General features: G+C 39.2%; 1 protein-coding gene across 1 annotated transcript in view; it reads right to left on the bottom strand.

Annotated features, from left to right (window-relative positions):
- EFCAB13 (EF-hand calcium binding domain 13) overlaps positions 1–14971 on the bottom strand; it is an 88648-nt gene extending 73677 nt beyond the window's left edge. Inside the window, 2 exon segments of the mRNA XM_041726839.1 lie at positions 4455–4617; positions 14670–14971. Of these exon segments, the coding sequence (XP_041582773.1) occupies positions 4455–4617; positions 14670–14971 (465 nt within the window).
- Between the last annotated feature and the right edge of the window lie 7008 nt (positions 14972–21979).

The raw sequence follows: 21979 nt of genomic DNA, 5'->3' as shown, positions 1-21979 counted from the left end.
ATTCATCTCCTCTGTAGTTGTCCACTCACAAAGGTAATGACTTTAACTATTTTGATTATGACCCAGAATACAAAATACATTTCTACAAGATGTAGTACACATATACAAAGAGACAAAGAACTGAAATAATTTCACAATACTTATGTGAAAAAAAGACTAATGTTTTCAACATTATTCTAATTTCTTTTTAAACAAAATACCAGTAGTGACCTCCTAAGTTGATTTCATAACACACAGATGAGTCATAATCTACGGTCTACTGCTACTTTACATCCCCCATCCTCTCTCCATATATCTCCATTGAAAGGATCTTCATATTTCTGAAATAATTATGACTTCCACAATACTACATGATTTTTTAAATCTTTTCTCATTTTCCTAAAATATAAGTGTATTTTAGTTATGAGTTGCTTCAAATATTTTATAGAATTTGGATGACTTACTATAAATAATGAATAAGTAAAAACATTTATTCTGTATCCTATTCCTCTAGGGCATTGTGCTCTCAGGTGTTAACCTATTATGTACAATGCTAATAAAAGAAAATAAAGGAACACTTCTACCACCTCCCATTCTTTTCTGAGTGACAAGTTTTATTGTGGTGTTCTAGAAATAACTATCTTGCCTTTCATCAACTAACACAAGGGAATAGTGAGTACCACCATGACACTATCAGCAGATTTGTCAGCAGAAACCTGCAGGCCAGAAGAAAGTGGTATGATAAATTCACAGTGCTGGGGGGAAAAAAACTGCCAACCAAAATACCCTATCCTGTAAAGCTGTCCTTCAGAATGGAAGGACAAAGAGTTTTACAGACAAAAAGAGGTGAAAGGAGTTCATCACATTAGATTGGCCTTATAAGAAGTGTTAAAGGGAGTTCTTCAAGCAAAATGAAAGAATACTAATTAGTAACATGAAAACAAATCTTACTGGTAGATGTAAATATACACTAAAATTCAGAATACTCTAACATTGTAATGGTGGTAGGTAAAAGACATATAACTCTCATATAAAGGTTAAAAGGCCAAGGTATTAAAAATAACCATAGCCACAATAATCTGTCAATGGATACACAATATAAAAATATGTAAATTTTGGGGGATCACTGGGTGGTGCAGTGGTTTGGCGCCTGCCTTTGGCCCAGGGCGCAATCCTGGAGATTCGGGATCGAGTCCCACGTCGGGCTCCCAGTGCATGGAGCCTGCTTCTCCCTCTGCCTGTGTCTCTGCCTCTCTCTCTCTGTGTGTGACTATCATTTAAAAAAATGTAAATTTTGATATCCAAAATGAGGAGGTATAAACATGTTGAACTTTTATATACCTTTGAAGTTACGTTGATATCACTTAAAATAGACTTATAGCTATAAGGTGTTTTATATAAGCCTTATGGTAATCACACAGACAAAAAAAAACATACAGTAGTAAATACTCAAAAGATAAAAAGAAAGGAATCAAAGAATATCATTAGAAGGGCACCTGGCTGGCTCAGTTGGCAGAGTAAACGACTTTTGATCTCAGAGTTGTAAGTGCAAGCCCCACATTGGGTGGGTGTAGAGATTTCTTAAAAATAAAAATAAAAAATTTAAGCATATCACTACAAAAAAAAAAAAAATCACATGACAAAGGGAGAAAGCAAGAGGAAGAAAGAACAAACAAACCCAGAAAATAGTCAACAAAATGGCAATAAGTCCATATCTATCAATAATTACCTTCAATGTAAATGGACTAAATTCTCCAAACAAAAGACACAGTGACTGAACAGATTAAAAGAAAAAAAAAAAGACCCAAATATATGCTGCCTCCAAGAGGAGGAAGAAGGAACATACATCAATATAATAAAGGCCATATATGATAAGCCCAGAGCTAACATCATACTAAATAGTCAAAAACCGAAAGCCTTCCCTCTACAATCAGGAAATAAGTGTCCACTCTCACCACTTTTGTTCAACATAGTACTAGAAATCCTAGCCAGATCACTTAGGCAAGAAAAAGAAATATACGGCATTCAAGTTGGAAAGAAAGAGGTTAAACTGTTTCTAGATGGCATGATCTTTTATACAATATAGAAAACCCTAAAGAGTCTACCAAAAAACTGTTAGAACTAATAAATAAATTCAGTAAAGTTGCAGGATACAAAATCAATATACAAAAATCAGTAGCAGAAATTTCTACAAACTAACAACCAACCAACCATCAGAAAGAGAAATTAAGAAAACAATCCTATTTACAATAGCATCAAAAAATAAAATACAGAGGTGCCTGGGTGGCTCAGTCAGTTAAGCATCTTCCTTTGGCTCAGGTCATGATCTCAGGGTCCTGAGATCAAGCCCCACATCAGGCTTCCTGCTCAGCAGGAAGTCTGCTTCTCTCTCCCTTTCTTCCTCTGCCTCTGCCCCCTACTTGTGCTCATGCTCTCTCTCTTTTTCAAATAAATAAATAAAACCTAAAAAAATAAAACAATTAGGAATAGATTTAACCAAGGAGTTTTCGGTTTTAACACTGAAAACCATAAAACATTAATTTTTTAAAAAACTGAAGATAAATGGCCAGACATTCTTTATTTGTGGATTAGAAGAATTAATATTGTTAAAATACCATACTATCCAAAGTGATCTATGAATACAATGCAATTCCTATCCAAATTCCAGTGGCATTTTTCACAGAAATAGAACAAATAGTCCTAAACTTTGTATAGAACCACAGAAGACCTCAAAGAGCCAAAGCAATCTTGAGAAAAAGAGTAACACTTCTAGAACATAAGCAATAAGCTCTTTGACATTGGTGTTGACAGTAACTTTTCAGATTTGATACCAAAAGCAAAGTCAACAAAAGCAAAAATGAACAAGTGGGACTACATCAAACTGAAAAGTTTCTGCACAGCAAAGGAAACCATCAGCAAAATGAAAACACAAACTACGGAATGGGAGAAAATATTTGCAAAACCATATATCTGACAAATTTATAGTCAAAATATACAAGGAATTCATGCAACTTAATAGGAAATAAACAAATAATCCAACTGGGGCGCTGGCTCCATGGTTGAGAGTCTGCTTTTTGGCTCAGGGTGTGATCCAAGAGTCCTGGGATCAAGTCCCACATCAGGCTCCTTGCAGGGTGCCTGTTTCTCCTTCTGCCTATGTCTCTGCCTCTGCCTCTGTCTCTGTGTCTCTCATGAATAAATAAAATCTTTATTAAAAAAAACAAATAATCCAATTTAAAAAGGACTTGATTAGACACTTTTCCAAAAAAGATATACAAATGGCCAACAGATACATGAAAAAGGTGCTCAACATCCCTCATCATCAAGGAAATGCAAATCAAAACCACAATGAGATATCACCTCACAGCTGTTAGAATGGCTATTTTCAAGAAGAAACGAGTATTGGCAAGAATGTGGAGAAAAGGAAGTTCTTGTGCACTGCTGGTGGGAACATAAATTGGTGTAGCAACTACGGAAAACTTTGAAGTTTCCTCAAAAAATTAAAATGTAACTACCATATGATCCAGAAATTCCACTTCTGGGTATATATATTCAAAGGCAATGAAAACAGGATCTCAAAGAAATATCTTCACTTCTGTGTTCACTGCAGCATTATAATAGCCAAGATATGGAAACAATCTAAATGTCTATCAACAGATAAATGGTTAAGGATGTGATCTCAATCTCTCTCTTTCTCTCTCTCTCTCTCTCTCTCTCTCTCACACACACACACACAGGAATACTATTTAGTCACAAGAAAGAATGAAATCCTGCCATTTGTGACAACATGGATGTACCATGAGAGCACTATGTGAAATAAAATAAGTCAAATAGACAAAGGCAAATACTAGATGATCTCACTTATATGTGGAATCTAAAAGCCAAATTCATAGAAACAGAGAATAGAATGGTGATTTCCAGGGGCTGCAGGCAGGGGAAATAAGAATAGGGAGATGCTAATAAAAGGGTACAGACCTTCAGTTAAAAGATAAATAATAAGGTCTGTGAGTCTAATATGGAACATGATGACTATAGTTGATAATAACTGTATTGTAAAATTGAAATTTACTAAGAGAGTAGAACTTCAGTGTTCTCACCAAAAGTAAATAAGATAAATATGTGAAATGAGTAAAAGGTGGTAATAATTTCACTATGTAAACATATATTTGTCATCACATTGTACACTTAAATTTATTATTTTGTCAAAAAAAGACAAGCTTACTGACATATGGATAATTGCCCTCCTATAACTGGAAGTCTATGATGGTTTATAGGCTTCTATTTGGTTGTGAGAGAAGTGAGAAAAAAATGAAAAGAATGGCTATCTAGAAATCAAAACTACACTCCGAAGAAATGGCCACAAAAAAGCGTGATCCTCTATATTTAGTACATTATGAGAACTTATGAGCTACATTTTTGGTTTCCTCAAACTTGCGGAAGTATAATTCAACTAAGTAAGTTCAAAGTTTGACTTCTATTTTTTTGGATTCTAGTCTCAAACCCCTATTTTCATGTGAAATTCTCTTCTGTGTTGTTTTAGAAAACTTGATGTCTTTCTTGTTGTCCATATGTCTTGATGTCAAGTTGGTTACAAAAGAATTACAGCCATGATCTGATAAATTCATATTGTTTTTCTGCCTGTGGAGCAACCAAGAGGCAGAGTCAACTATGTTCTCTTTGCACATATAAATTAAATTTTGACATTCTAGGTCAAATCATTCATTGTTGATCAGCATTTTCTCTAAAATGATGCTACCAAACAGAATTTTATCGAAGGATTTAATTGGTACAGATTAGGTACATATTCTAAACACCACCAACTATCTTCAGTGCATTATGCAGCTATAAAATGCCCAATATTCATTAATGTATCTAACAGCTGTTGAATCTGGTTCTTAAGGCATCTTAAGCTTATTTCATTACATTAAAAACTGTTCTGTGAAAGACACTCTCAAGAGGATGAGAGGATGAGCCATAAACAGAGTAAATATTTACAAAAGTCATATCTGATAAGGGGCTGAATTTTTTTGTATATTCAAAAAATATACAATTCTTAATAATTAATTATTAAGAAAAAACACAACACAACTTAAAAATGGGCAAAAGAGGGACACCTGGGTGGGCTCAGTGGGCGTGATCCCAGGTCCCGGGATCGAGTCCCACATCAGGCTCCCTGCGAGGAGTCTGATTCTCCCTCTACCTATGTCTCTCTCTGCATCTCTCAGGAATAAATAAAATCTTTTTTAAAAAACGGCAAAAGATCAAGGTGCCTGGGTGGTTCAATCAGGTAAGTGCCCGACTCTTGGTTTCAGCTCAGGTCATGATCTTGGGGTTGTGAGGTTGAGCCCCACAAAGGGCTCTGTGCCCAGCATGGAGCCAGCTTGGGATTCTCTCTCTGTGTCTCCCTCTGCCCCTCCCCCACTTGTGCATGTTCTCTCTAAAAAAAAGAAAAATAGGCAAAAGATCTTTTTTTTTTTATTGGAGTTCAATTTGCCAACATACAACATAACACCCAGTGCTCATCCCGCCAAGTGCCCCCCTCATTGGGCAAAATATCTTAATAGACACCTTACCAAAGAAGATGTACAGACAGCAAAGAAGCACATGAAAAGATGCTCAACATCAGGTCATTAGGAAATTGCAAATTAAAACATCAAGATGAATGGATAAATGAAGTGTGGTATATCCAGAAAATGGAACACTACTTGGCACTAAAAAGAAATGAGCTATTGAGGGATGCCTGGGTGGCTTAGGGGTTGAGCATCTGCCTTCGACTCAGGTCATGATCCGGGGGTCCTGGGGTTGAGTCCCACACTGGGGTCCCCAGGGGAGCCTGCTTCTCCCTCTGCCTGTATCTCTGCCTCTCTCTCTCTCTCTCTCTCTCTCTCTCATGAATAAATAAAATATTTTTTAAAAGACATGAGGTATTGAGACATGAAAAGACGTAGAGGAGTCTTAAACGCATATTACTAAGTGAAAGAAGCCCTTTTGCAAAAGCTGTCATATGATTCCAACTATATGACATTCTGAAAAGGCAAAACCATGGAGACTAAAAAGATCAGTGGTTGACTGTGGTGATTGGGCAGGGGAGAGGAGTGAGATGAATAAGCAGAGCACAGAAGATATGCAGGGCAGTGCAACTATTCTATATAATAAGGGCAACATGTCACTATGCATTTGTCCAAATTCATAGTATGTACAATACTGAGTCAATCCCAATGTAAACTATGGACTTTGGGTTACAGTGATATGCCAGTGTAGGTTCATTGATAGTAACAAATGTACCACTGTGGTGCAGGGTGTTGATAGTGAAGGAGGCTACACAGGTATAGGGGCAGGGAATGCAATTTTGCTGTGACTCTAAAATGGCTCTAAAATATAAAGTCTCTCTTTGAAAGAAAAAAAGCAGCAGCTATATTACTTCTAAATAGACACACACACACACACACACAACAAAAAGGAACTAAAGCCTAGGAGCAATGAACATGTTTAGAAAAAGAGAAATGAAGTTAGAAATACATTCTTTCGAAATTTGGCTGTTTGCTTAAAGCAACTGGAATGCATCTAGTTGATCAAAGGTATATTAATTTTTAATCCCTGAACAAATTACACAGGCAATTTATAAAGCAGATCACTAAGGGAGTTTAGAGAACCTCCATTTCTGCATACAATGGAAATTAAAGGAACTAATTTGAGGACTTTTAGGGTCTGCATACATCTGTCTTACAACAGAGGCACATCTTTAACAACTTGCTTCAAAAAAGCGATCTGATTTGCTGCCTTAATGAGATATTTATTAGAAATGATGAAAAATTTCTTAGAGGCATTGAGAGAAATGACTCAAAATAGAAACTAGGAAGATAAGAGGAAGATCTAAAAAGATAAAGAGGCACAAAAACCTGTTATCAAATACCAGATGAACAGAAGCAGTTAAATAGTGGACACTTTAATGATACAGAACAGGAAACAATCTCTGAAACTCCATGGTTAAAGATGTATGAAGTATAAACTATATAGCTAAAGTAAGACAAACTGGTATGCTATATTAATATCATTAATTTATTTTAATTTTTAAGAATTCACCTTCAACATCAGTTTATGAGGGCACAATCAACAAAGTATTAAGTATAAGAATATGGAACAGGTTAATATATATATCACACATCAAAGCACTTAGCAAAAAGCCTTGAAATTGGTGTGGTTTTTTTTTTATTATACTATAGATACATCTTACCTGGTGGCACCAAATCCATTAAAAGCATAAATTTGAAGGGTTAGAACTCTCAGTTGACAATATTGAGTTTTACCTGAGCCCTGTGCTTCCAGAAAACAGTAAAGATTAAAGGAATCCCCTCACCCTTTTGTGTTCAGGAACAGGGCTTGCTGCAAAGAACCACCCCCCATATACTTTAGATAAAACTCACAGATGCCCTCCTTGTTTACTTATAACAAGATCAAAATTCCCTTTGTTTCATGAATGATTAGCCAAACTGTTTTAACCTCACTGATTAATCAGAACAAAATGCTTATTCACCAAGCTTTGGTTAAGCTTCTCTCCTTCTTCCAGGACCCTAAAACACTCTCTGATCTATTTATCTGCTCATGCCATTGTTGATTTCTGTATTAAATAAATAAATAAATAAATAAATAAATAAATAAATAAATAACTAGCTAGCTAGCTAGCTAGCTAGCTAGCCAGCCAGCCCTTCTGCCTAGCCCTTGAGATGCTTGCAGATCTTCTGGTCACAGCCTTCTCCCTATTACAATAGCCCCCTGTCCTGCTATTTCAATAAATAGTCCATTTCCTCCCTCGCAATAATCTTTTTTAATAAAGTCTCTCCTTACTAAGTCCAGGTTTGTTTTTGTTTGACACAATACTAGCCAATGGATAAGAACATTCCCTGAATCTTCCATATTACTTTCTAGCTAGATTTCCACATCATCAAATATGAAATCTACAATCTCTCATGTAGGTTTAAATCCTTTATTCTCCTGAAAAATTATCCCAGTTCGTATCCCCCCCAAAATAAATTTCATCATATACCACAGATCTCTTGATACTACACAGGTTGCTGGGATGAGATATTTCAGTATATACCCATGAAAAGACCTCAAAAGTCACCTTAGTTGTTAAGCAAGATCTTGTAACTATATTGCTCTATGAATCTGCTTACTGATTATGGATATGAACTAATGTAAACTAATTCTTAGTGTAAACTAATTTTTTTAAAAAAGAAGAGGAAGGAGTCTTTAGAAACTGCTTTGAGGAAATATCTGGCAGAATAAAAGTACCTTAGCTTCCATTTTTCAGTTTAGAGGTAAATTTTGCCCTTTGGGACTCAAAAGCCTTGATGAACAAGTATGAATGAGCAATAGCACAAAAGGATTTCCTGTCCAAAAAAAAAAAAAGAAAAAAGAAAAAATCATATGCCTCTTTAAGAGACTTACTTATATTTACCTACCTAAGGTTATCCTTGTAACACAGCATAAACCAAATAGGTATTCCCCAACCCAGATATGTGTGTGAAAGCTGGGGGGAAAAAAGCAGTTAGTAGATTGTAATTCACAGGAGATCATCTAGTCCCTTAACTTTACCTTTTGTAGTATAAGAAGTAGAGAAATCCAAACTCAAATGACATAAAAAGCAGAAAAATCCAGTTATATTTATTTATTCAAATAAACCCAGAGAAGCAGAACTACTAACATGGCAGCAATCATTGATGTTATTAAATGCTTACCGTGTACCAGACGTTATGATAAACACTTTGACATAAATTATTTCATTTATTCCTCACAAACATCTTTTAAAGAATTATCATTACCTTTATTTTACAGATGAGGAAAATAAAGATTTAGATCAAGTTCCACAAGATTACATAGCCAACAAATAGTGGACTCAGAATTTGAACTTCGGCAGCCTAACTCAAGCGCTCATGGTCTTCAGCACCCTATAATACTGCCTGTCAAAAAAAAAAAAAAATACTACTGCAAAAAAAGCCTGTTTTAAACCAGACTTCCACATCACATACCAACCAATTTTAGAAATTCCCCACATTTTCACAATATTTTTGTACTCATATCTGAGTCACATTGGATGTGCTATTTATTACATTGCTAGTTATATCATATTGTTAGTTATAATTATCAGTGTCATTTTCATACTGTCAAGTTTAACTGCAAATATGAATATTCTATTAGAGATAGTACTTTAAAATCATTTATTTCTGAAATGTTATACTAATTACTGTTGAATGGGGTATGTTATACTAATTACTGTTGAATGGGGTATGTCCAACATTCTTGGAATTCAAAACACATCAAAAATAAAATGAATCCATCTCAGAAGAGAGATGCAGACCTAGATAAGTAGGTAAAACATGTAGTATGTTTTCTGTGATAAATACTAAAAAAATGTAAAGTAGGGGAGAAGAATATGAAGTATGGTGTTGGGGAAAAGATGCAGGGAATAGATAGGGGAGCCAAAGAAGATTCTACTGAGAGGGAGACTTTTGAGTACAGACCTGAAGGAATTAAAGTGGAAAGCCAATGAATATCTTAGGAGAAAGCATGTCAGCCAGAGAAAACCAAGTACAAAGGCTCAGAAGTAAGAAAGAGCTTCATTGTTCAAGCAAGAGTGGGAAGGCCCAAAAAGCTAAAGCAGAGAAGGCAAAGGGAAAGGAGACAAGGGGAGCAGAGGAGTCAAGGGAGGCAGGCAGATAAAGAGGGCCCCTAGCTTGTGTACTGAGATGGGAACCCACTGGAGTGTTTTGAGCTTAGAGATAACATGATGTAAAGTCCTTTCTGAAACAATCACTCTAGTTGTAAAAGGAGTAAAATCAGGTGAGTCTAGATTCCTAAAACTCAAGTGAGAAAAAGTACTTCAAAAGAAGAATGAGGGCAGCCCGGGTGGCTCAGCGGTTTAGCGCCGCCTTCAGCCCAAGGCCTGATCCTGGAGTCCCGGGATCAAGTCCCGCATCGGGCTCCCTGCATGGAGCCTACTTCTCCTTCTGCCTGTGTCTCTGCCTCTCTCTCTCTCTCTCTCTCTCTCTCTCTCTCTCTGTGTGTGTGTCTCATGAATAAATGAATAAAATCTTTATTAAAAAAAAAAAGAATGAGTAATCGACTGGGACAAGTGCTGCCATTAGGTCAAGTAAGATGAGTACTAAATGACTGATTAGGTTTTCCAACATGGAGGACACCAATAATCCTAAGAGAAGCCATTCGGGTAGCATGCTAATTTCTTAATTACATAAAGAGTAGATGTGGTTGTGGAGGCTTGTGGAAATCCTCTGATTAGTTTTCTAATACATATATATTTTTTTAATTTTTTTTATTTTAAGTAGGCTCTACACCCAACATGGGGCTTGTACTCAAGACCCTACGATCAAGAGTCACATGTTATATCAACTGAGCCAGCAAGGCATCCCTGAGTGCTTTAGTTTTCTTAGTAGAAAAGGAAGCAACATAATCAACTAAGAATAAGGATATGAGAAGAGATACTGGAGGTTTGAGGACAGAGATATTGTTACAAAACAGTCCTCTAGGAAAATGGAAAAACTAATAGCCCATGGGTACCTGATATAGTTGCTGAGCAGCATCAGGGTCCCTTGAGGAAGTGATCATGAATTTAAAGTAAAACCAGTAAGTATAGTTGTGTTTTTTTTTTCTCTAGCTATGTTCAATTCAGAAATTCTGGCACTGAAGCAGAGATCTAGATTTAATCTAGGATTACAATTTAGCCAAGAAAGTAAAATGAACGGAAAATGTGAAAGGGAACCGGGGAATACAAAGGAGTGGATTTTTTTTTTAAGATTTTATTTATTTGGGAGAAAGAGAGCACAAGCAGGGGAAGAGGCAGAGGGAGAAGCAGACTCCCCACTGAGCAAAGAGCCTGACTCAGGGCTCGATCCCAGGACCCTGGGATCATGACCTGAGCCAAAAACCAATGCTTAACTGCACCCAGGCACCCCCAAAGGAGTGGTTTTAATTATTGACCATGAAACAAACTGAGTAGGTGGGTGGGAAATAAGTACAAAAGAGGGTGAATGACATTCAAAATAAAACCCAAAAAGATAGACCAAAGATCCTGGTGGGATCCAAGGATTATTAGAGCCCAGAGTGAGCCTGAAGATAGGACTGTGATGGAGGCAGAGTGGAACATACAGTACTCTCCCCTCCCTTATCCTTGGGGGATCCACCCTGAGACCCCCCCAGTGGAAGCCTGAAAACTACAGAGTGGCAAATCCAGTATATATTGTTTTACCTCTACACACATCCCTATGATAAAGTTTAGTTTATAAATTAGGCACAGTAAGAGATTGACAATAAGTAATAATAAAATAGATTACAGGGATCCCTGGGTGGCGCAGCGGTTTAGCGCCTGCCTTTGGCCCAGGGCGCGATCCTGGAGACCCGGGATCGAATCCCACGTCGGGCTCCCAGTGCATGGAGCCTGCTTCTCCCTCTGCCTGTGTCTCTGCCTCTCTCTCTCACTGTGTGCCTATCATAAATAAATAAAAAATAAAACAAATAAAATAAATAAAATAAAATAGATTACAATATATTGTAAAAAAAAGTTATGTGAATGTGGTCTATCTCTCTAAAATATCTTATTGTACTGTACTTATCCTTCTTGTGATAATGTGAGATGATTAAAGGCCTATATGATGAGATGAAGTGAGGTGAATGATGTAAGCATTGTAACATAGCGTTATGCTACTACTGACCTTCTGATATAGGTCAGGAAGATCATCTCCTGAACCATAGTTGACCACAGGTAAGTGAAACCATGGAAATTGAAATAAGGGGGTGCTAACGAGAATAAGAGGTAAAGGACTACTGTATTAAGATAACAGAGTTGGAATTATTGGTAATACAAGATTGAGAATAAGAAATAGGGAACAAGTGACTGAGGACAGATTAAATGATTGTAGGAAGACAGGAACAGTCTTCTCTCGAACAGAGCACAGGAAGGATCATCTGTATGAATGCTAAAGTCACAAGCATTACAACAGAGGTAGAGTTAGAGCAGCAGAAAGCCAGGGACTGAAATTTGACTGAAGTAATAGGGAATGATAGTGGGTAGGATAATCCGATAATGTGAAATGCAAAAATGAGCATTTTGCAAATGGGATGAAAAAAAGTCTGGAAGCACATATGAGAATCAAGGAGTCATCTCCTCCCTGCTCTTGTCCCAATGGTACTAGGAGAGTGAGAGAGAAGACATCCACCACCATCTATGCTTGTGTTCTGCCCCCCACACTCCCAAATACACACTGTCCTTTCTCATTTTCCCTTACATCTTGGTCATCACTCTCTGATGTATCAAAAACTATCAAAAAGAAGTAAAGAAATTCAAAACCGTCTGACATCACAAGCATTTTTTAAAGTATCAAACTGATTCAGTCTTTATGTAGATAAAGCTATCATTATTATTGGAGGGTTTTCCAATCCTTGGCAGAGTATAAAATTTTCAGTATTTTATAATTTAAGTATATATTTTATAACTTAATAAACATATTATAAGATATATATATATATAGGGAAGGAAGACATACAGGTGGCCAAAAGACACATGAAAAGATGCTCAACATCACTAATCATAAGGGAAATGCAAATCAAAATCACAATGAGATAGCTTACATCTCTGTCAGAATGGCTAAATTCAAAACACAAGAAACAAGTGTTGGCAAGGATATGGACAAAAAGGAATCCTTGTGGGATCCCTGGGTGGCACAGCGGTTTGGCGCCTGCCTTTGGCCCAGGGCGCGATCCTGGAGACCCGGGATCGAATCCCACATCAGGCTCCCGGTGCATGGAGCCTGCTTCTCCCTCTGCCTGTGTCTCTGCCTCTCTCTCTCTCTCTCTCTCTCTGTATGACTATCATAAAAAAAAAAAAAAAGGAATCCTTGTGCACTGTTGGTGTGGACACATATGGTGAAGCTACTGTGGGAAACAGTATGCAGATTCCTTAAAAAGTTAAAAGTAGAAGTACCCTATGATCCAGTATTGCACTACTGGATATTTAGCCAAAGAACACAAAAACACTAATTGAAAAATATACATGCACCCCTATGTAGCATTATTTACAATAGCAAATTATGGAAGTGGCCCAAGTGTCCATCAATAGTTAAATGGATAAAAAGGTATATGCATATACAATTGAATATTACTCAGGCATTAAAAAAAAAGAATGAAATCTTGCCATTTGCAACATGGACAGATCTAGAGTATAATTCTAAGTAAATAAGTCACTCAGAGAAAGACAAATACCACATGATGTCACACATCTGTGGAATTAAAGAAAGAACCACAGCAAAAAAAAAGAGAGAGAGAGAGAGAGAGACGTAATGAAAAAGAGACTCTTAACTATAGAGAACAAAATAATGGTTACCAGGGAGAGGATGGCTGGGGCAAATGGTGACATAAGATGAGGATTATAGTAATGAGCACTGAGTAATGTATAGAACTGTTGAATCACTATATTGTACACCTGTAACTAACACTATATGTTAACTATATTGGAACTTAAATACATAAATTTTAAAATAAATAAAGTTGGGGGGATTCCTTGTCTATTGTTACAAGAAATCATAGGAGCCGTAACAGAACTAGAATGATTTTAGAAATCTTTCTGGTCTAATCCCTTAATTATATATAAGGAAACTTACACAGAGAAAGATTGTGATTTGCCCACACACCATACACGAAATAGCAAAATTCTGGTCCCTGACTCCCAATTCCAGGGATAGCTTTCACTAAATTCATGGCTTCTTAGTAAACCAAGAGGCACCACTAGGCAGAAAAACGGAGAATCTAGCTTTATTTTGTTTGTAGTGCGCTGTGGTTTATCTCGTGCTTTCACCCCTGCAGTTTCTCACTTGAGGAGTTACCACCACCTCCACATACCCAGCTGCTTCCTTCCCAGGGGGGAAGGGTGACATCCCTCCACCACACTACTTTCTGCTCTTCCCAGTCTTCCACCCGGCTTCCCTCACAACCCCACCCCCCTCACTCACTCCCCCTTCCCTTGCTGCGCTGACTGCAAACGGCTGTGAAAGCACCTGCATCACCCCTAATTACCACCTTTAACAAATACTGAGTGAACTTCCACTTCACGCAAGGACCTGTGCTGTGCAGCATTCCAAGAGGCCCTGCTTGTTTCGACTTCTCCGGGAGAAAGTCAGCGGACACGGAAACAAGGGAAACTACCCACCAGACGACAACTGCTCTAACACAGGTTTAAGCGGATGCTGAAGGCGCAGGGATGCCCTCCACCCTTCTAGACCCAACACCATTCCCGAGGCACTGTCCGACCCAACCCCGTCACCCCTCCGCCCCTTTACTCTTGGGCCCAATCACCTCACTGCCCCTTCTGGAACCTTCCTCCATCTCCGTGACGGTTCCACGTGCTCTCTCGCACCGTGCTGCACTCTTCCCTCAGCCTCCTCTTCTCCTCTCTCAGCAAGTCTTTGCCTCCCCACCTCTGTCCCCTGAGGCTCACACCGTGGACCTCCTGGGCTCCCGGGGGTGTACCCGCCTCGCGCCTCACGGCCGGGTGCCCTAAGCCTCCGGGATAGGTAGGCCGTCGCCTCAAGCCCCACAGCCCCTCGCGCAGCACGCGCAGCACGGCGCTCTGGCTCTGCCGCCTTCCCGAGTTCCCGCGCGGCGAGGCCCCGCCCCCAGGTCACCTGACTGAGGCCGACGCTCCGCCCACCGAGCCCCGGGAGCTGAACGCGTGCGGGACCCTGGCGGGCTCTCCAGCCGCCGCGCAAGGGTCGGGGGCCGCGGGGAGCGGCTCAGCTCGCCGCCGCCTCCGCGCCGACTGGACTGCGCTGCGGCCCCGCCGCTCTACCCCACCTCCAAGTGCCTGTGACCTTCCCCAGCCGGGCTCGGCGGCCCAGAGGCGGGTGGCGCGAGTGGCGGGGCTGTTCCCTGCGGGCTTTCCTCCCCCCTCCCCCCACCGCCACCGCACCTCGATTTCGCCCTCCATCCTGCACTCCCTGTGCTTCCTAAGGCTCTCCTCGTTCTCTGGTGAGCCGTCTGACCCCAGTCTCACTACTTCTCAGTGTTATCTTCTATCCATCCTCGGAGTACTTCCCGCCCTCCCTTCTAAAACATTCCATCCTTCGCGGTCTCTGCTCCTGCGTAACGCACAGCAGCAGAAAGCCACTTGTTCCACTACCTGGCTGAAATGAGTTCCAGGCTGCCTTTCGGAGGCAAAACGCTTCCTTTGGGAAGAGACTTGTTTTTTGACTTTGTTTTTCTTTGAAAATCAACTTCTTGTGTGTGTGTGTGTGTGTGTGTGTGTGTGTGTGTGTGTGTGTGCATCCTAGAGACCAGATGATATTGGTAATAGACTCAAAGCGATTTTTCATGAATTGCCCTGATTAGGATGTCACTAAAATTTATGAATCCAATTCAGTGAAATTAATCATTTTTAAGGTTTGCTAAAGTTGTAAATGTTCTATCAAGCAAGGAGCATTTTGCAAATATTTTCCCCCAAAAGCCCACGATTTGAAGTATGTTTTCTTTATGTATAGATAAATTTATTAACATTAATTGATCCAGCCTGAGCCCTATGTTGGTAACATCTTGGTGAACAGCGTGGGCTTCAGAGACAGATATATTCAGGGCACCTGGGTGGCTCAGTGGTTGAGCGTCTGCCTTCGGCTCAGGTCATGATCCCAGGGAGCTGGGAGCAAGTCCCACATCAGGCTCCCCATAGGGAGCCTATGTCTCTGCCTCTCTGTCTTTCATGAATAAATAAATAAAATCGTTAAAAAAAGAGAGATCTATTCGAATTCAATTATTCAGTCAATTATCCTACTTACTGTAGGCAGTGTAGCAAACTACTTAGGCTCTTTAAGCATCAATTTTCTCATTCAGGATTGTGATAATTCAAAAATGTATAGGTAGTGTGCTCAATAAATGCTAAAATAGTTAATTCCTCCAGAGATCTACTATGCCTGTTTGTATATATACTATGCCTGTTTGCATCTTAAATCTTGCTCTGTAGGTATTCTTTAGTACTTTAAACATGTATCTGATTTATCTCCCTAAACAGTCTATAAAGAATCTGAGTTTTGAGACCATGTCTTTTCTGTCAACACCCCACCCACCACTCCCTACTTCCTCACTTTCCCCCCTTCCACTGTTTAGTCACCTCTATTGATGAACTCAGCCCATTTTCCACCTATTCATAAAGCATAAACTTCTAATGTGTAAGGATTATAAATGGTTTCAGTCTGTGTGTTGATCAAAAGGTTGTGAATGCTTCACAAATCTTGAACATTTGTAGTTTTTAGTACTGAATCTGCTGAGTTAGTTTCTGTATTAGTTTCACAGACCACCTCCCCACTAAAATAGCACCAAGAGTGTATTAATTAGGATTAGATTCTTTTACCAGTAAAGGAAAATTCCTAAAAATGGTGGCCTAAGCAAGATAGAATTTTATTTCTCACATTCAGGACGTTCAGAGATAGTCACTCAGGGGAGCAGATAATTGTTTACCATAGTTGTAGGCACTGTCTTCTATCTTTTTTTTTTAATTTTTTATTTATTTATGATAGTCACAGAGAGAGAGAGAGAGGCAGAGACACAGGCGGAGGGAGAAGCAGGCTCCATGCACCGGGAGCCCGATGTGGGATTCGATCCCGGGTCTCCAGGATCGCGCCCTGGGCCAAAGGCAGGCGCCAAACCGCTGCGCCACCCAGGGATCCCCACTGTCTTCTATCTTATTGCTCCACTGCCTTTCATTGCAGCGACGGCTTAAGCGGGGTAGTGCAAGTACCCTTTAATCAGGCAAAAGCCTCTGTGAAGATTTTAAGGTTATGACTCTTGGGGGACGCCTGGGTGAGGCTCAGAGGTTGAGCATCTGCCTTCAGCTCAGGGCGTGATCCCAGAATCCAGATCAAGTCCCCCCTTGGGCTCCCTGTGGGGAGCCTGCTTCTCCCTCAGCCTATGTCTCTGCCTCTCTCTCTCTCTCTTTCATGAATAAATAAATAAATCTTAAAAAAGAAAAGGTTATGAGTCTTGAATAGTCTCATTCAAATAATATGACCTCTAAGAATCTTAAGGCTTTTGCAGAAGGTACAAAAAGATTTAGCTCACAAATATTTATCAATAGGGCTTTTATCTCATGATCTGAAACTCAAAAAGATTCACAGGAGATTCACAATTTTTTTTTAAAGACTACTGTATTATCAGAAACGCTGCCAGCAGGGATCCCTGGGTGGCTCAGCGGTTTAGCGCCTGCCTTTGGCCCAGGGTGCGATCCTGGAGTCCAAGGATCGAGTCCCGCATCGGGCTCCCGGCATGGAGCCTGCTTCTCCCTCCTCCTGTGTCTCTGCCTCTCTTTCTCTCTCTATGTCTATCATAAATAAATAAATAAATCTTTAAAAAAAAAAAAAAAAAGAAAAGAAACACTGCCAGCTTGGGCTGAGTCAGAGTACAAAAAGGAAAAAGGCCTTTGGACCCTCAATTCTATTAGCAGGCAGCAGGTTGGGAAAACCATTTACATGTAAACATACGCTACCTTTAATGGGAAAAAGATGACTTACAGGTTAAAACCAAGAGCCTAGAGAGTAGAATGAAAATCCGTGGAGAATTATTCCCAGGCCTTGAATATGGAACTGTGAATCTATACCCAGTGAATTTAAGAATTGCTATGGACTGGGGGGCTTCTGCGAACCTCCTGTTTTCTGCCTGTTAGAATGGGAGTGTCTGTAGCAGTTACCTTATCTTTTACATTGGTTGTTGTAGGAAGGAAGCATATAGCTTTTTTTTCTGTAGGGCTTCAAATAGAGAGGTACATATTCACATGGATGAATATAAGGAACTAAAAAAAAAAAAAAAAGGATCTATATCCAAGAAGTTTCATCTGCCCCAGGACCTAAAGTAGTGGACAAGACTGAACTTTGAATGAATGCTAGAATGGCATATGACTCTGGGGCCTTGGGAGAGATGAGTGCATTTTGCATGTGGGAGGACTATAATTTGTGACCAGAGGGTGGACTGTGGCAGTTTTAAAATATGTCCATAAATTCTTTCGTGTATTAGTTTATTCCTATCACTATAACAAATTATCACAAGCTTAGTGGCTTAAACAATTTACTATCGTACATTTCTGGAGGTCTGAAGTCCAAAATTGGTCTTGCAGAGCTAAAAATAAAGGCTGCATTCCTGAAGACTCTAAAGGAAAATGTATTCTTACTTTTCCCAGCTTCTAGGGGCTATCTGCATTCCTTTACTCATGGCCACCTCACTCCGACCTGTTCCCATCACTACATTTCCTACTCTCACTCTGACCCTCTTACCTTCCTCTTATAAAAACTCTTATGATATTAAGACTACCCAAATAATCTATGAAATTCCCCTGTTTCTATTCTTAATTATATCAACAAAATCCTTTATTCCATGCAAGGTAACATATTCACTGGTTCTAGGGACCAGAACATGGATACCTTGGGCAATGATTCTATCTACCACAATGCTCATCTCTTCAAGAAGTGGCATCTAGTCCACTCTTCTTGAATGTGGAATATGGGCTAGATGTAGTGAGCTACTTATAATGAATAGAGTATGGCACAAGTGATGATATGACACTTCAGGATTGTGATAATTTACAAAACTAAGTCATGGGGCACCTGGGTGGCTCAGCCGGCTGGGTGTCCAACTGTCAATTTCAGATCAGGTCATGATCTCAGAGTTCTGAGACCAAGCCCTGTATCTGGCTCCCATGCTCAGTGGGAAGTCTGTTTGAGATTCTCTGTCTCCTTCTGCTCTTCCCTCTGCTCATACTCTCTCTTTCTCTCTCTCTCAAATAAATAAATCTTTAAAACAAAACAAAAATTAAGTCATAGGGGTGCCTGGGTGGTGTAGTTGGTTAAATGCCCACCTCTTGGTTTCAGCTTAGGTTATGATCTCAGGGTCATGAGATCAAGCTCCATATTGGGTTCTGCCCTCTGCCTGGAGTCTGCTTAAGACTCTCTTTACCCCTTTCTCCTGCCCCTCTCCCCTGATCTCTCTCAAACAAATATATCTTTTTTAAAAATTAAGTTATAGGGAAGCCCCGGTGGCACAGCAGTTTAGAGCGGCCTGCAGCCCAGGGTGTGATCCTGGAGACCCGGGATCGAGTCCCACATCGGGCTCCCTGCATGGAGCCTGCTTCTCCCTCTGCCTGTGACTCTGCCTCTCTCTCTCTCTCTCTCTCCCCCTGAATAAATAAAATCTTTAAAAAATAATAAATAAATAATAATAATTATAATTTATTAAACTTAAAATTAAGTCATAAAAGACATTACAGCTTCCTCCTTGCTGTCTGTTGGATTACTCACTTGGGGAGAAACCAGATGACATGCCACAGAAACTGTGAGATGGTGTTTATTGTTTTAAGCTGCTAAACTGTCGGGTAATTTGTTATGTAGCAAAAAAAAAAAAAAAAAAAAAAAAAAAAAACTACTACAATTCCTTAGGTCACATCTTGATCCATAATGTCTGCTTAAATTCTAGCTATTATCTCTACATTCCAGCCTTCCTGAAAAAGGAAAGGGAGAAGAAAGGCATGCTCCTTCCCTTAAGTGGCACTTACTGGAAGTCGTATGCACCTCTTCCATTTACATCTCACTGTCTATGAGATAGACATGGCACACCTAGCAGCAAGAGAAGCTGAGAAACAGTATTTATTCTGGGCAGCCATATGTCTAACTGAAAATTAGAAGTTCTAATAATATGTGAGAAGTGAAAACAGATATGGGGGCACAATTAGCAACCTCTGTCACAATGGGTGATTTTAAAGGTCAGGAAAAGCAAAGTCTAGCATATGTCCATCAACGTTTTTCCTTTTTCTTAATGAGGTATTTTCATTGGCCACCGAATGATGTTTACACACCCAACACTCTGATCTCTCCAAAGAATCATGCCAATTGTGTATGAGTCACAGGAAAACCCAACTAATACGTTATATAAAACACAATGAATGGTGAAATTTTTTTTCTTACAAAGTTCGTTTCAGGGGTACTGATAAAGAATAATTTACAATGGAGATTTTTGCCTAAAGACTCTTAAACTTCCTATATATTAATTTCTAGATACTTATATTCTGTGAGCATTCTTTGATGTATTGTCAGAAGATACACAGCTGATGGAAAATGTTTCCTCTCTGCAAGATATTGGAGAGACCTCACTATGACAGCAGTTGTAAGGAACACAATCATGTTCCTGACAGACAATTTTCTTCTCACATGCTAAGTAAATGTTAGGAGTGATGGTAAGTGGACTTTTAAAATTTTATTTAACAATATAGTTAACCCCAACCACAAACATTTAAAACTACCTCCTTGTATAATTTAGTCAAACTACAAAAAATTAGAAATGCATTTCCAGAAATAAATTACAAAACCAAATAGAAATTATTTTTCAATAAGTATTAAATGGCTTCCTTGAAAAGCGCATATTATTGTTTCCTTACTTCAATGTGAAAAATGAGTGCCCTATAATTCCAAGACAATCTGCTTATAATTTGTCCCAGTGGTCATTAGATGGCTACTACTATAGTAGTAGTAGTTCAGACTGCAGAGGTCAAGAGTTGGGGGATTACCAATGTGATTTGACATGTAGCTTTTCATTTCATTTTCACAGAAAGTCCTCCATTTTCATCCAGACATTTAGTCATCAGTTACCATAATGTAAATATAGTGAGTCTTACAAAATTTCACCATAAAAGGACTCAGTGTATGTTCACATAATCTTTTTTATGATGTCATGTAATGTGTTTTTAAAAATGTATGTTACGTAAGGAATGCAAGATTCAAAGGCAAAGATTTTGAGTGTACTTCAATCCTGTACTGTTGATGCTCAATACATTTTAAATAGCAAAGTCAAGTTAAAATTTCTTTTTTTTTTAAGATTTTACCTGTTTATTCATGAGAGACACAGAGAGAGGCAAAGTGAGGCAGAAACACAAGCAAAGGGAGAAACAGGCTTCCTGCAAGGAGCCTTATGCGAGACTTGATCCCAGGACCCTGGGATCACAACCTGAGCCAAAGACAGCCTCTCAACCACTAAGCCACCCAGGTGGCCCAAAGTTACAGATTCTAAAGTCTTATCCTATAGAATGATAACACTAAAAATGAAGATATTGATCCCATCCCCTGTGAATAAAAGTCTTCTTAGATGCCTGCCAAGGATCCTGTGGTTGTTTTTTTTTATTCCTCTGATTTTGATCTATTACTTCTTTTAGTTTTTCATGGGAATTTGTGGCTGTGCGTGAACCCAAGAAGCCTTTGATCACTTAACCTGGAAAATGGGTCAAAAGTAAATCTTCATGTTATGCGGGTAGATACTTGGTGTTCTTAATCTATCAGTCAAGCTATGTTCATGATCTTTTAATAACTGAACTGACTTACTGAAAACTTATTAAGCCAGAAGTATGGGTATGTGACTCCTTATGTATGCAACAGAATCACTGGGAGGGCTTACTGAGAGAGAACACTGAGCCCCACTCCCAGATTTCCTGGGTTAGTAGTTCTGGGGTGTGGCCTGTGCATTTATATTACTAACAACTTCCCAGATGATACAGAGGCTGCTGGTCCTTGAGACCTACGGTCTGAGACCCAATTCCTTATATAAAAGTTGAGTGTAAGTCATCTGCCCTTAAGCCTTTACTGTACCGATGTATGCCTCCTGCAAACAAAACCTAGGCTGAATTGACAGTCTGTTCTATTGAGATCGCACAAGTTCCAAAAAATATCCCCAATTAAAAAGCAAAACAACTCTAACTCTTAGAACTGTAATAACCTATTTATTTTGAAAATGTTTTAAAGTCTAAGAAAAACTCTGGGCTCTGAGCAAACTTCAGTTCCTGTAGCAGTCATCATTTGGTTACATTTGGAAACATGCTTGTTCTAAAATAATCATTTTTGAGGCAACTTCACTTACTCTTTTCACCCAAAGAAAACAGAAAGAACAACACAGGAAGAACTGGGCAGGCTTAGGTCAA

Source organism: Vulpes lagopus, chromosome 12 (genome assembly GCF_018345385.1).
Source record: "Vulpes lagopus strain Blue_001 chromosome 12, ASM1834538v1, whole genome shotgun sequence".
Classification (NCBI taxonomy): Eukaryota; Metazoa; Chordata; class Mammalia; order Carnivora; family Canidae; genus Vulpes; species Vulpes lagopus.
The sequence above is the reverse complement of the archived record's forward strand: the minus strand, read 5'-3'. Positions and strand labels throughout refer to the sequence as shown.